Source organism: Miniopterus schreibersii, assembly GCF_964146895.1.
Source record: "Miniopterus schreibersii genome assembly, chromosome: X".
NCBI lineage: Eukaryota > Metazoa > Chordata > Mammalia > Chiroptera > Miniopteridae > Miniopterus > Miniopterus schreibersii.
Genome location: NC_138104.1, coordinates 341532 through 357158, shown reverse-complemented (window position 1 = coordinate 357158; position 15627 = coordinate 341532). Strand labels below are relative to the sequence as shown.

Below are 15627 nucleotides of genomic sequence, written 5' to 3'. Positions count from 1 at the left end.
GTTGTTGTTGTTTAGTCTCCACAATGCAGATTATTACATGCAAGAGGCCAAGAAGCTGAAGCACAAAGCTGATGCACTGGTAGGTTTGCTTCCTCTCATTGCCTAGTTACCATTAAGGTATTATGCTTTGAAGGAAAACAAAGAAGGCACTTTACAAATAATTCAAACTTTCTCATTGCTGCTCTAACATAGGGAGATTGGAGCTGGTTAATTCCTTAACACTGTAATTCACAAAGTTCTTTGCACTGTGATACCCTGGCATTCATGTATTTGTTTATTCACTGTTCTTTCCCTTACCCCAACTTCAGAAGGTAAATGGAATATACTATCATCATTATCTTTCAAGTGGATTTGAACTGACTTTTGAGACTGCTCTAGAGAAGTTGGGGGCTTTCTTTGAGTCTGGTAAACCAGAAACTAGTGTGGGCAAGAAGAGGGCTATGGAGAGCTAATAAAGTAGCTTCAAAAATTGGCTTTGCAAAACTCAGGTATGTAGAAAAAACTTAACTCCTTGCTGCATTTGATTACATGTTTCCAGAGTGAGGCCCACACTGAGGCTAGGACCCTGTACAAAGAGAGGAAGTTCTGTCATTTGGATTTTTTGGTCACCTAGAACAGCAATGAGCTCAGGCCATTGACTTGTTTGGTTTGATTGATCCTCCTACCATGGGATCTCAACTCTGAAGTACTGCAGAAAGGCTCTGGAGTTTTTCCTCTGTCAAAATCAGGACAAGGGACCACATAACTATTTCTTTGACAAGCTACTCCATAAGCTGGTGAAGATTGGAACACACCTGTGAGACCATATAGGTGAAAAGTTAAAAGAACTGAGAAAAATCAAAGCCACAGAAATACATATACATATGATTAAGAATAAACATCCCACCCTGGCTGGTATTGCTCAGTGGTCAGAGCATCAGCCTGAGGACTGAAGGGTCCCAGGTACAATTCCAGTCAAGGGCACCTACCTCAGTTGCTGGCTTGATCCCCAGCCCTGGTCAGGGTGCATGTGGGAGGCAACCAATCAGTGTGTTTCTCTCACATCAATCTCTTTCTTCCTCTCTCTCTCTCTCTCTCTCTCTCTCTCTCTCTCACCCCCCCCCCTTCTACTCTCTCTGAAAGCAATGGAAAAAATATCCTCAGGTGAGGATTAAAAAACTAAATAAGCATCCCTCTCTGTCATCCATGGTCTGTTCATACGTTCCCCCTATACCACCTTTGGTCTAATCCATTTAGACAATGCATTTTCAGTTAGGGAGATTCTGTCCTCATGAGGGCAAAAATGGTTCTTGGAGTGAGGTGAAACAGTCTTAGATATTTCAATGGTGTGTGACGCTTCAAAGGGCTATAGTACATAAAGAGATCATCAGAATATCATTGGTATTAAAGTTTCAGTGGGTGGGTGTGAAAAATTATCTAAAAAAGTTCCATCGGGAAGTGGTGATAATGACAAAAGAATGAGAAATGTTCATTTACAATATGATATCTTTCTTAGGTTTATGTCTATTCTAGAATTGGAAGCCCCCTTGTAGTTCAAACTCGTTATTTTATAGATGGAGAAATTGAGGCTCAGAAAGGGGATGTGATCTGACCACTAAATGGCACCATGGTCTTGAAATTTCTCTGGACTTCTGGACTTCAGTTTCTCCTTTTTGAAAAGGGGGGTGGGATGAGGTTAAGAGGTCTTTAAGGATTCTTCCAGCTATGAATTTGTGAATGAAGTCACACTTTGAACAATCAGGATGTAAAGATTAATCTCCAAATGGGAGAGCTATTTGGAACCAGGTGACCTCAGGAGATTATTTTGTAAGGCAAGAGAAGAAGATAGTTTGCATATAAATAGGTGTTCAGAAAATCACTTTGAATTTAGTTGAAAACAATATTTTCCACAGCATCTCACAGAAAGGAAACCACAGAATTCCTGCAGTACTTAAAAGCTGAAAAACACTTATTGTAAAAGGAGTCATTTACAACAAGAGATTTTGCAGCACCTGTAACTCATCATTTTATAGTTGTACTTAATCCTTTCCTAGAGACAGCTACTCTGCCATTTTGAGAATTGAAGCCTGCACAGTTGCATAGAAAATATTTTGATAAAAGGTATACAAGAAAATTAAAATAGCTATATGTCCACTATATTGGTTCTTTTACATAAAATTCTGTTTTAGTGGAATTCTTACATCCAGCTATCAAAAATTGAAAATGTTAAATACTGTATAATATACTCACTATAAAAATGTCATAGCCCAGCCAGGCATGGCTCAGTGGTTGAGCATCAACCTAGTATCCAGGCAATTGGGGTTCGATTCCCAGTCAGGGCACATGCCCGTGTTCGGGGTTGGATCCCCAGTCGGGGGCGTGCAGGAAGCAGCCCATCAATGACTCTCTCATCATTGATGTTTCTATCTCTCTCTCTCCCTTTCCTTTCCTCTCTCTGAAATCAATAAAGATATATTTTTTAAAATGTCATATATAATATTCATTACACATAAAAAAGAAATCAGTATGTCTAAGTCACTAATCGTAACCATTATCAAGGCTTGCAATAAAACTAAATATATTTTTACTATATAATTTTACTTTTTGATACCCTATTTCAGATCATTATTTACAATGAAAGTGATGTGATTATTGTTAATAGTCACACTATAGCTTCCCACTTTTCATTACAATAGCATCAATTTCTTACTCTTCTCTTTGGGGTAAGGTTGATGAGCTCACAAAGAGTTCCAAGCAAAGACTATATATGTTAGTTTTCCAAGAAACTACAAAAAGCAGAGTTTTATTGCAAGCAGGTCTATAGGATACTACAATGACCAGTCTAGTAAATTTAATGAATAGAAACTAGTCAAGGCAGTGATTAGAATTCTGGTCTATCAAAAAGATAATATCAAAATAATACAACCACACATGATACCTTAGCTGCAGTTTTCTTTTCTCAACCAGTCTTAATGTGATGAAAATAGAACCTTAAATTAGTTACATTATTGTCAATATAAATTCATACATTCTACATCAAGATTTCTCAACCTTTGCACTCTTAGGCTGGCTAATTCTCCATTTTGGAGGCTTCCCTGTGCATTGTGGAATGTGTAGCTGCATCTCTGGCCTCTGCCCATTAGATATCCCCTGTCCCTGGTTGCAACAAACAAAAATGTCTCCAGACATTGCCAAATGTTCCCTGGGGGAGGGGTGAAAAATTGTCCCAGTTTAAGAACCCTTCCTTTATATGAAGGAAAGAAGGGAATATATTGATGAGTCTTATTCCTGTTTTAGTTTGAGAAATTTGGCAAAGCTGTGAATTATGCCGATGCAGCCCTGTCTTTCACTGAATGTGGCAATGCCATGGAGCGTGACCCTCTGGAAGCTAAGTCTCCATATACCATGTACTCTGAGACTGTGGAGCTCCTCAGGTAAATGGCCTTTCTGCAACCAACTTCCTAAACTCATTTCAGTCATAATTAGAAGTTGCTATTTTTTAAAATAGCATTTCTACATAGTAATGATTTATCCAAGGCATCTTGTTAGAAATCATGATAATTAGTTCTTGCCATTTTATTAATGTGATATAAATTTTATAATTGATGGACACTGCTTTTATAAATTATCCCCTTCAGAGGTTATAATATGTTGTAAATTACAATATTCATAAAATTAAAATGGAGACATAGTATAATAATTTCACTGTTTAGCATTGACACTTGTATTTTCAAAGTGCAGTTTTATAATTCAAAAAAAATGGTGTTGGAATTTCTGTAATAAACCATGTTTTGTAAGAATTTTTCTGCATTGATTATTAAAAAGTGAGATTACACACATGTTTCCATGTGTGAACATTGCTGACTGGTCACGAGTTAACCAGTGTCTGCACTTACATTAATTTAAGTAATTTTAAACACCTTGCTGACTGATCACAAGGATTCAAGTGCCCACTGCACGGGCGAATTCTGGCTCGAAATAGTCAGCAAGGTGTTTTAACTGCATAGATTATTGGTTTCACTTGTATTTTAAATGAAAATTTCTGGCCTGTTGGTCTTGGAAGAGTAGAATTTATGGGTAATCAAAAAATTCCTGAGAGAAGGAGAAAGAGAAGTGATATCCAATTAGTATTTTCTAGTAACTTGCAGATATCTGGAAAATAATCCACCTCTGAATAGTGGATAAGCACGATCATTTGCTGGAATGACTAAATATTTGCTTTTGATTGAGCAAACAGTTTTTAACCTAATAGGCCCTTATATTCTGGTCACCTCTGACTTGATTAATCAATAATGCCAGGCCTGGGTTTTAGGTTTTTACTATGTTGCTTACAAATCTGAGGACACTTATACGTAAACCTTTAGAAACATTGAACAAATTTAGCATGCATATTTTCACAGGAAAGCACTTTAAAATATCTGAAGAATGTGAACTATTATAAAGAAAAAAGTATGCTCACATAGAATAAGGATATTTAGTTAAAGCCACAAAAGTAAGGAGATCGTGAGGAAGGATCCAGCCTTGCGTTGCTAGACCAAGCAGCCATCTTTGGCTATTCTCTGCTCTGGGAATCATGTAAAGTACCTCTCTGACTTCATGCATGGCAAAAGCCACCACTGACATTCTGTAGCTTTTAAGGGGAAATTGATTTTTTAGTGTCTATTCAAGGCTGCCTGTGATTTTCAAAGTGCACAAGATGAAAATTCTGGCAAAAATGATGAGCATTCAAAATTCAGTAAAAACAATGAACAAACATGGAGAAAATTCATGTTCTCTGTTCAACCAAAATGGAAATTTTTGAAAAGGCACTTTTTAAATTAACAAGAAAATATAAAAGTGTCAATACCTGGTGTTAGCATGCACACACACAAATATGGGTGAACTAGGACTGTCCTATGCTGGTGATGTGAGTAGAAATTGATCATTGTAAATTGAGGAAAATTTGGCATTGTGTAGGAAAACCTATTGAAATGAGCATTTATATATTTTGAGTCAGTAACTCAACTTCTGGAAATCTGAATTTCCTCTGCTGAAGAAAATAATTGTAGGAATAGAACAAGTTATCTCTATGGTGTTCTGTTTGGCATAAATTGTAGCACACAATTAGAAGCAAACCAAAAACTCAGTAATAGAAGATTAATTAATTACATTGCAGTACACCCAACAGAATACTTTCCAGCCATTGAATTGCAACAATGATGAAGACTATGTAGCTGCATGAAAATGTTTATAACATGATGCTTAAAAAAAGAAAGCTTCAGAATTATTTATACATTACATTTCTGACCATGAAAACCATGTTCCTGCATGTGAACCAACCTGGAAAGGAAATGAGTTCATAGTTGTAATGGGGTGAAATTATGCATGTTTTCTCTATACATATAGTTTCCTTCCTTGTTAATTTTCTTTTAGGAAAATACATGCACTCTTTTGTGTGTCCTTTGTCTATATATATATATATATATATATATATATATATATATATATATATATGTTTTACATTTGCTGTAGTATGTGTGTATAATTTTTTTATAGAAAAATTTCAGTTGGGAATAAAAAGACGTAAAGCAACTAGGTCTTCTGATCCATTTAAGCAATTGAAGCTCCACTAAGAAGTCACTTCAAAAGTGGTTGCAATTACAGGGTGACTGTAATACGAACATAGTTTTTAGTAGTGTAATATTATGTTGAAGAGATTTTTATTACTTTATCCCCAACAGTATGCTGGCTGCAGAGAGAGCCTCATTTTCTTCATTCAAGTAATTATAGTTGCTCTGAGCCTTGGGAATCTGCAGTGGAAATATATTTGTGAAAACAAGTGGGACATCACAGTAACTTGACATTTCAGTGATCCAACTGTTCAAGACAGATTTATTACATAATAAAAATCCTTTTGCTTAATATTGCAGCAATAGGAGGGACCCACATCAACTGCACAGGTCCTTTTGTTGAAAAATGTTCACTGAACAGAACTGGAGCAATAAGTGGGAGAGCAGGAGCATAGAGTATGCTGAGGGATTGCAGAGTCTTGGGGGGCAAGCCCAGGGGTGCTGCTGTTCTAAGGAGGCTGCTGAAAATGAGGAGTTCTTGGTGAAAGCACAGAGTACTTGCTGGTTGTCCATCGCTTTCTCGTAAATGAGAACTAGTCCAGGCTGCTTGCACACTTTCAACTTCCTTCTGCAACACTAAACTTATTCCACCACAAGTACCTATGAAATTGCATAAAGCTCAGACAATGATTTTATGCAATGAATTGATTTTCAAAAATCTAAACACCCACAATGTAATAGGCTCAACCAGAAGAAAAATAAGAATTACTGAAGCTTTGATCACCCCAGTGTGGAAAGTAACAACTAAAGAGAATGGAAAGACAAAATATATAAGCACCATAAATTAAGGGTATTTAGGCCATCAAATGCTGTAAAATTGATCTTCCTTTGAAAAAAATAAAACCATTTTCTATAGGAATATATTCCAAATCTGAGCCATTAGAAGAGATCTGAACTGTGTGGTTGCAGTCTCCCCACGCTCATGTCAGACATAGTTGCATATTATTTACCTCATATGTCATAAATGCAACTGAGACTGACATTTGTGTCCACCTCCCATTGAAAATCCAATGATATTTAGCTAGGGTATTCCTAGAAACAGCATTTATACACATACCAAACCAATAGTAATTTCATATAGCACTGCCCTAGAACATGGGCTCCAGATTTAGCTGACTTCTCCAGAGTTAACTTCTGTAAGTCACATCAGTGGCACTCTTGATTATCAGTTATTTATGTTTTCAAGAAAGTGTGTTTTTGTTTACATACCCTAGTCAGTCCTCCTGCCCAGAGCAAATGTGGGGCTAATGCATTCAGAAGATGAGGATACCAATGACTTTGGGACTTTCTGAAGGGTAATACTGATTCCACTTGAGCTTGTCCTTTCTCTTCAAAGGTATGCAATGAGGCTAAAGAACTTTGCAAGCCCCATGGCTTCAGACGGGGACAAAAAGTTGGCAGTATTATGGTAAGTTTCATGGAGGCCAAGAGAAAATGCCAGAAATGTCACAGAACAATTTGAAAACTCCAGATCAACTTTAAGCTACTTAGCCCAGATCATTATTGTTTGCCATTAAACCCTTAAGAGATAATTAATGGATTTCACCAGTCCCTTACTTAAACGTTTACTCCCCTGATTTATATTCTTATCAAGATGGGATTTTAATGCTTACCCCTTCTCTTTTAATTTTTTAATACTTATGTTTCTCAGCAACTGTAGAAAGGTAACTTAAAACTATGAATCAGCATTTTTTTTACAGCTTATCAGTTTCTTTAAGCACTGGCATTAACATAATCCTTTCCTCATCATCACAGCTACCGATGTTTATCACTTCTCTATTTGCGGATGTTTAAACTGAAGAAGGACCATGCTATGAAGTACTCCAGATCCCTGATGGAATATTTTAAGGTAATCCTTATTTTGTATAATTTATAGGTGTTGAGTGATTAAATCACTAATAAGACTGAGAAGTCGTGTTATTAAATATCAAGGTTGTTGCTGATATTTAACCTCCCTCATCCCAGCAGGCCGTAGTCCTCCTACCTCTTTGCATCAGTAGAGACCTTATGTTTGATTTGATTCCGGGGAGAGAAGGTGCAACAATACTGTAATCCCCTGGTTATTCTCTGAACTGACCAAATGGCCTTTGGCGGCTTTCCAGTTACAGTCAGAGGGATGATGTCTTCTGCCCCATCCTGCATGGTGGACCCACCAGAAGACACAACTTATGTCTGTGACTGTGGCCAGTCTTGTGTTAAATGAGAAACTAGTCCAGAAATTTCTCACCCCATGGCCCCTGTGACCATGAGGAGTTTTGAAGTACAGTGGTTGAACTTTAATACAACTGATTGCTTTGGTTACCAAAACCAACAAAAATACAGATAACAAATACATAAATCTACCATCTAGGGAGCTGAAATTTTTAATTTGCAAGGTATATATATCAACCTCAACATGCAATGCCAAAATTTGGGAGTGAACCTGGATGAAAACTGCAAACAGTAGCCTGGTGCTAGGCCTGGCCACTGTAACAGAAATAACTGGCTTGAGCATCCATGGAGCTTGTGCTGCTTCTGTCCCCCAACACTGGTTATGATATAGAATTGAGGAGACTCAGGGCTCCTGTTGGGCTAGTCTAAAAAGAAAATATCTATCTGTCATCTATCTATCTATATCTATCTATCTATCTATCTATCTATCTATCTATCTATCTATCTATCTATCTATCTATCTATCTACCTATCTATCTATCATATCTATCTATCATCTATCTATCTATCATCATCTATCTATCATCTATCTATCTATCTATCTATCTATCATCTATCTATCTATCTATCTATCTATCTATCTATCTATCTATCTATCTATCTATCATCTATCTATCATCTATCATCTATCTATATCTATCTATCTATATCTATCTATCATCTATCATCTATCTATCTATCTATCTATCTATCTATCTATCATCTATCTATCATCTATATCTATCTATCTATCATCTATCTATATCTATCTATATCTATCTATCATCTATCATCTATATCTATCTATCTATCTATCTATCATCTATCTATCATCTATCTATCTATCTATCTATCTATCTATCTATCTATCTATCTATCATCTATCATCTATCTATCTAGCTATCTATCTATCTATCTATATCTATCTATCTATCTATCTATCTATCTATCTATCTATCTATCTATCTATCTATCTATATCTATCATCTCTCTATCTATCTATATCTATCTATCTATATCTATCTATCTATATCATCTATCTATCTATCATCTATCATTTATCTATCTAATCTATCATCTATCTATCTATATCTATCTATCATCTAACTATATCTATTTATCTATCTACCTCTATCTATCTAATCATCTATCATCTAATCTATTTGCCAACTACATGGGACCATTTGGCTAAATTGCACCAAAGAAGTTGTTTGAAATTGAAATGAACTAAATCATGACCTTATGTCAATCATCCAAACCCAGTGAGTGGCAGGGCACAGGCAGCTATGTGAGAACACTGACTGGGTTGGGGAAAAGAGCAAGTTCACTAGCTATTATGTCGTGTGGCCATAATGCCATAAAGCTAGTGCTTATGTAGGTGGACAGGTTAAAATACAACTGCCTATTCCTTCATATGTATGCAGTTGCTGATGCTCTAGAAAAGTGAGCATCCCAATTCCCTAGAGGGCTCATGAAACCAGAGTACTGGGTCCCATCCCCCAGAGTATCTGATACTGTAGGTCTGAGATGGGGCCTGAGAATTGGCATTTTAACAAGTTCCCAGGTAATGCTGATGCTGCTGGTATTGTGATCACAGTTTGGGAACCAGTGCTGTCCTCTTAAGCCTGTCCTGTGTAACTTTCAGGGCATTGCAAAATACCAAACAGATGTTTAATAACTCATTCCTTTGGCAGTGCATTGACATTCTTTGAGATTAAAACCTGGAGTATGCAGAATGTAACTTAGGCATGGGTCTCTGAGCTCCAGAAAAGTGTTGCATTCTCACCAGGCTCCTGAAAGTGCTGACTCTCTCCCTACCACCCCATTTGCAAAGGGGGCTGGATGCTAACCTGAGAGGCAGAAGAGGAGTGTAACCTGGGCCTTGAGACCAGAAAGGCAGGCCTGAATCAGGCTCAATGCCACAAGTATCCTGGACCTGTGCTACTTGGGCTCCAACCTGGTAAAGTCATTATAATGAACTAGATATGTGTTCTATTGTGGTGATGCTGAGTATCAGGTTTCCCTGTACTCCACATGTGCTTGGCCACTAAAATGCAGCAGACACATTCTTTAAACCAGCCCAGACCCATCAGAGGAAAATAAAATGTTGAACATTCCATTGCAATGCTAAATATTGAACACTGTCAGCCACAAGGATTTGCATGTAAAGATAGCAAATCAGGTCAATTCATGAAAAAAAAAACCACAAACCATTGCCTGGTCCTAGCACATTCCTAAGATATCAGAAATTACAGCCAATCTTGCATCCTAGGGAATATGTTTGCAATTGGAGCTAAAGGTGAAAAGCTTGCCTATACTCTGAAGAGCTTGTTTTGCAGAATAAATTTCAGATGACGATAATTAAACCACCTCTTGGAGAACTGAGTCTGATTTCACTGGGCCTTTTACTATATAATATCTTTCATCAAGTGACTTTCATGGCCCTGATTGAAGCCCACTAATTATCCTAACAAGCTATTTTCATCGAGTGTGTGTCCTGGTGTGCTGACTTGCACATACATCCCTGCTCTGCTAACGAAACAGGAGGCATCCCAAAATGCTGCAATCAATACTAAAGTACTCTAAATCACACTTCCATCTGTTTGTGAATTAATAAAACACAAATAGGTGTCCTTATTTCCCTCTTTTTCTCTCTTTTTTAGCAAAATGCTTCAAAAGTCACTCAGATACCATCTTCATGGGTAGGCAATGGAAAGTAAGTATCTTATGAAAATTGCTTTTTCAGAAAATCAGTGATGTAATAGACCCCAAATATTTTGTATTGACAACTCAGAAGCAATGGTCAATTTTGTGAATACAGTAATTTTTGTACACACAAAATTCTAGTCAGGTTTTAGCTAATGGCAGGACAGAAAAGTTCAACATGATCTGATTCAAAATTTCTTTAACTGTTTAATCTTTAAGCCAAATTATGGCCTTAAAAATATCTGTTAATGAGATGGCAAACCCCAAGCCATTTCAGGGAGGCAGGATAAAAGTTAACTTTAATGTAGTGATTTTTCAATAATTCACTCTAATGAAAGGCCAATGAAATATTTATTGATATATGGTAAGTGCTATTTAATAAAACCAAAGACATAATAATGCTGAAAATATGAAGGCCCTTAGCCAATTACCTGAGCCTTCATGATGATTTTTATATTAATACTAAAATACCCTGACCTAAAATATAAATGCATCTACTGTAATGCTGATTTAAGGCTCAGTGAACTCATCCACTCTTGCAGCCATATTTAGAGCTCTATGTGCTTGGGGCAGCTCAGTCTTCCAGGAGTAGGGTTGGTATCTGGAAATCTGTTGACCTGGTCCTGATGCTGCCCTTAACTTCCAAGGTAAGCTAAGTGAATCTCTTCCTTTTTCTAGATTTGTTTCTCCATCACTAAAATCAAAGGGCTGGACCTAATGACTTCCAGGCCCATCTGAAGAGCTATTTCTTCCAAGAGGGAGATTCTGAGTCCTAGTTCTGGCTCAGCCATGAACTGGCTATGTGCCTGAGCTTACTTGATTGAGCATTAGTTTCTACTCTGATGCCAATACCACCCTCACCACCCCAAGCTAGTAGTAAAATGGTGAAATAGATGACTGTGGACACATACTTTTGAGCAGAATAAATCAAGGGCAAGTTTGGGTAAGCAGCCATTAAAGGATCACTGAGAATATATTTATATATATAAATTCTGAACTGAAAGAACTCAAACATATCTTAAGCTTGTGAAGTCATATGAAAAGCCTCCTGAAATGATTTTTTAAGCAAACTAATGAGTGAGGGAACTCAAAACAATCCCCCAAAGGTTGCATCCTGTTCATTCAGGAAACACTTCAGGTGAAATTCCTTTTGAGGGGCTGAGGACACAACTGAATTCAGTGTGATTCCTGCACTCCAGAAGCACATAGTCCAGTGGAAGGAGGTGACAGGTATGAACAAAGTTATCTGGAAGCCCAAGAAAAAGAGCTCAGGCCTCTCTGTTTAAGGAGGCCTTCATGTCTGCAAGCAAAAGCTGGTTTCCGCAGTGAATGAGGATAGCTGGACCAACACAGGGCCTCTCATAGCATCTTCCAGAAGCAACACCCCTGACCTTGAGGGCTGTAGGGGAAGAAAGAGCAAAAAGCAATTGGAAGAAGATAAATCAACTTGGTAGAGAGCAGAGGTTGGCAAACTTTTTCTGTAAAGGGCCAAATTGTACTTATTTGGGGATTTGCCAACTAAGAGGGAAAACTAAGGTATTATATAAAGGGTTAGAAGAGAATGGATATGCCCATTTGTTTGAGACATTGGTCAGTAAAAGGATTATGAGGAGACTGGTGCTCATTGGGGAAAACATTCACAATAAACAAAACTTGAGGGACTATGCCTGTATGAACATAAATGAGATACCTATGAGCCTGGGGAGAGCAATGGAAATAAGCCAATGTGTACAGTGAAGGGTAAGACTTTTTGGTTACATGGTGGAATGGAAGGAAAGTGGACTTTGAGAAACACAGACCTGCTTTTTAATTTTTCAATTACTGTTGACATTTAGTACTATTTTGTATTAGTTTCAGATGTATAGCATAGTGGTTAGAAAATCATATACTTTACAAAGTGCCCCCCAATACTTCCAGTACCCACCTGGCACCATACAAAGTTATTACAATGTTTTTGACTATATTCCTTATGCTGTATTTTACATCCCTGTGACTATTTTGTAAATTCTGATTTGTACTTCTTAATCCCTTCACCTTTTTTCACCCAGTCCCTGAACTCCCATTCCCTCTGGTGACCATCATTCAAAGCTGACTTGCTTTCAAATTCCTGTCCTTGTCAAAGTTACATCCTATTGGAGGAGAAAGACAATAGAAAATATGCAGTATGCTAAATGATGATAAACGTCAAAGAGAAAATAGAAACAAGGAAGGGGGATAGAAAGGGCTTCTGGGAATGGGGCAGGGAGCAGTAGAACAATTTTGAATAGGATGAGGAATGCCAAGCACTGGGGAAAGCCAAGTTGGAGTTGGAGTCACAATTTCTCAGGCATGTTATCATTTTTTAATTTCATTAGTACAGTGAGGTATGCAGGCATGCTCATGGGAAGGTCAGCTCATGGAACCTCATGTGAGATCAGTAATAATTGAAAGCAAACCCATGCCCTTACTCTCCTCGACTCCACTACTCATTACTTACAGTAGACAAAAAGCCCTGCAAGTGGAAGAGACTCTCTCAAGAGCACACGGCAATTTATGACAGAGCCCAGGATAGACTTCAGGTCTCATGGAAGTCCATTACTTTCCAAGGACACATGGTTCCCTTTCAACATTTGTGACACCTGAAAGCTTTGCAGTTTTTTCTAGAAATTACAAATGGGGACATATTCTTTTCTTGCCTTAAACTGACATTTAAGAATTAATGACTAACACTGGGGGAAAAGGCTAGAAAATAGCATTTGCAACTTACCATGACAAAGAAATCCAGCATTCTCTGCTTTTTTGTGTATGTCATTAGCTGACTCTTCTGTGCCTAGATCCCTTAGCTTGGACCTCTCTCTACTCCACAGTCTGGATGAAAGAGTATAGTGAGCCCAAGGGTGCACACAGACCTTATCTATGGACACAGGAAGCCACCCATGCCTTTGGAACTATCCCCAGGGAAGTCTGTAGCAGAGCGACCTAATGTCAGGCCTTCCATACTATAAGCAGCCAGCAGGTGACTCCTTGTTGCTAACATTAAAGAACTTTAAAAAATTATCTCCAAACATTAATACTGCCCAAACTAGGAACACCAAAAATTTATCTTTATAAACCAGCATGCGTGTGAACAGTCAGCAATTAATAGCCATCCCTGTAACATGTCTTAAAGAATACTAAAGAGATCTTCAGAATCTTACTTTTTCCAGCTTGCCTAATACTGCTCCTTGGCAGACTTTTAATAATTGCACTTTACTCATTGTGGTGATTGTATTTGGAGCAATTGGCCATTGTGGTTTCCACAAAACACTTTGATAATAGACCAATATTGTACATCAAATGTTTTCTAGGCACTGATAGCCTTCTGGCAGCAGGTAGAAAAATTGTCATATCTCTGAGCTATTTCTTTCTCTGAAACATCACAACACTTGTTATATATATATTCAAAGTAAGAGCTACATTTATAGGTAGAATTAATGTCAGGGAAATATTTACCAGCTCTTTCTGGTATTTAAAAATGTAGCAATGCGCATGGAGTCATCAATGCTTGTCAAAGGCAGTGCAACTTCAGTGTTTAACATTAGAAAAGGAGAAGGGTTCATTCTACAGTCTGGCATTGTAGCCCTGTGTGGGTTGGTCAGATGAGGCAGGAATGGGGAGATAATAAGCTCTCTCTATGTTGGGGCACCTGGAGAAACCTACTGTGTTGCCAAAACTATAGGATGTCATTCGATAAGAGTCGGTGGGGATGTGGAAACAAGTTCCACTCTACTTGGGCTTCATATGTGTTCACCATGCTAAACCTCATTGTGGCAAATTGTGTTCTCATGAGGTCCCAGTGTGATGAGGGAGTTCTAGAGCCCATTGTCACTCTTCCCAACCAAACTAACAAAACCTGTCTCTTCCAATTCCCCAGGAACACTCCATCCCCAGTGTCTCTCAACAACATTTCTCCCATCAATGCAATGGGGAATTGTAACAATGGCCCAGTCACCATCCCCCAGCGCATTCACCACATGGCTGCCAGCCATGTCAACATCACTAGTAATGTGTTACGGGGCTACGAACACTGGGACATGGCTGACAAACTGACAAGACAGAATAAAGGTATGCTCATCTCCTCTACCCATTGTTCACAGACTCTGGTGAAGAGAAGAAGGGGTTAACTCTGTGCTAACACAGTGATCAATTTTTTTTCTGAAAAGGTGAAAAAAGCCTGGGATTTAAGTCTCTTTTAAAGTTTAAACTAATCAGAACTGGAATGTCTTGGCAAATGACTATTTCAGATTTTCACTCAATGGTAAGGATCAACACAGAAAAGCAGGCAAAGAAAAACATAATGATTTGTAAATTAATTAAGATCCTGTTGGCTTCTGTTATCAACTTTAATCTTTTTGGGGGGAGAGAGGAGGTTCAACTAAGGCCTTCTACCTTCATTATAATTGATAGCCTCAGTGAGTACATGATACTGTATTTTGAATTCAGAAGCAAGGGCCAAAGCTCAGCTAGTATTTTTAATACACTAACAGCTATCTGTTCATGATAACACATAAGGTTTGCTACAAAACAAATGCAAGGAGGATCCTGCTTTACCAGAGAGTGAGTCAGTTGTCTTTAGTAACTCATGCTGCCATCTGTGACTCAGGCTGTCACATAGGTTCACAATGAAGCCTCACTATACTAGTGAAGGTGGAAAATAAAAATAAAAAGCACTTTTGCCCTGGCCATTCATTTGACTTTGCTGAATCTGGCTCAGGAACCATAGACAGTGCAACCCCACTCAAGGTGGGAACAGATGTGGGCCTCTTGGAATCAAACTGCAAAGAGGTGACTAGCAGTTTGGAGTAGTAAAACTGTCTGGTCAAGAATAGGGAGGCATTAGCATCCTGCTTGGTCCAGTGGCTGCTGTTGTTGCGTGATGTGGTACAAGTTGCATGGAGTATACTTGGGTGCTACTACATCTCCATCAGTGAATGATGGGGTTTTCCTGGATTCAGGTTGGGGCTGCAGTCCACCTAGATGCAGATGGAAGTTCTTTTGGGTTTGACTACAAAAGACTTACTGGGATTCCTAGCCCAATTCTCCCAAGCCCCAGAGTCCTCACAGCCCAGGTAGCTCTCCTTTCCTTTCTACTCTGACTCCAGGGTTCTGGTCTGCTTCTCTTCTG

The 15627-nt window shown here is 38.2% G+C and overlaps 1 protein-coding gene across 6 annotated transcripts in view; it reads left to right on the top strand.

Moving 5' to 3' along the window:
• The window catches only part of AFF2 (ALF transcription elongation factor 2), a 393556-nt gene that overhangs the window by 364923 nt on the left and 13006 nt on the right, over positions 1-15627 (top strand). For 5 of the 6 annotated variants that reach the window (XM_081125977.1, XM_081125975.1, XM_081125976.1 and 2 more), the window contains 6 exons: positions 16-79; positions 3277-3413; positions 6925-6996; positions 7344-7437; positions 10442-10494; positions 14377-14567. In XM_081125977.1, coding sequence (XP_080982103.1) covers positions 16-79; positions 3277-3413; positions 6925-6996; positions 7344-7437; positions 10442-10494; positions 14377-14567 — 611 coding nt within the window. Of the gene's footprint in view, positions 1-15; positions 80-3276; positions 3414-6924; positions 6997-7343; positions 7438-10441; positions 10495-14376; positions 14568-15627 lie in introns of those variants that run through there. The other variant, XR_013998027.1, reaches the window with a different exon arrangement.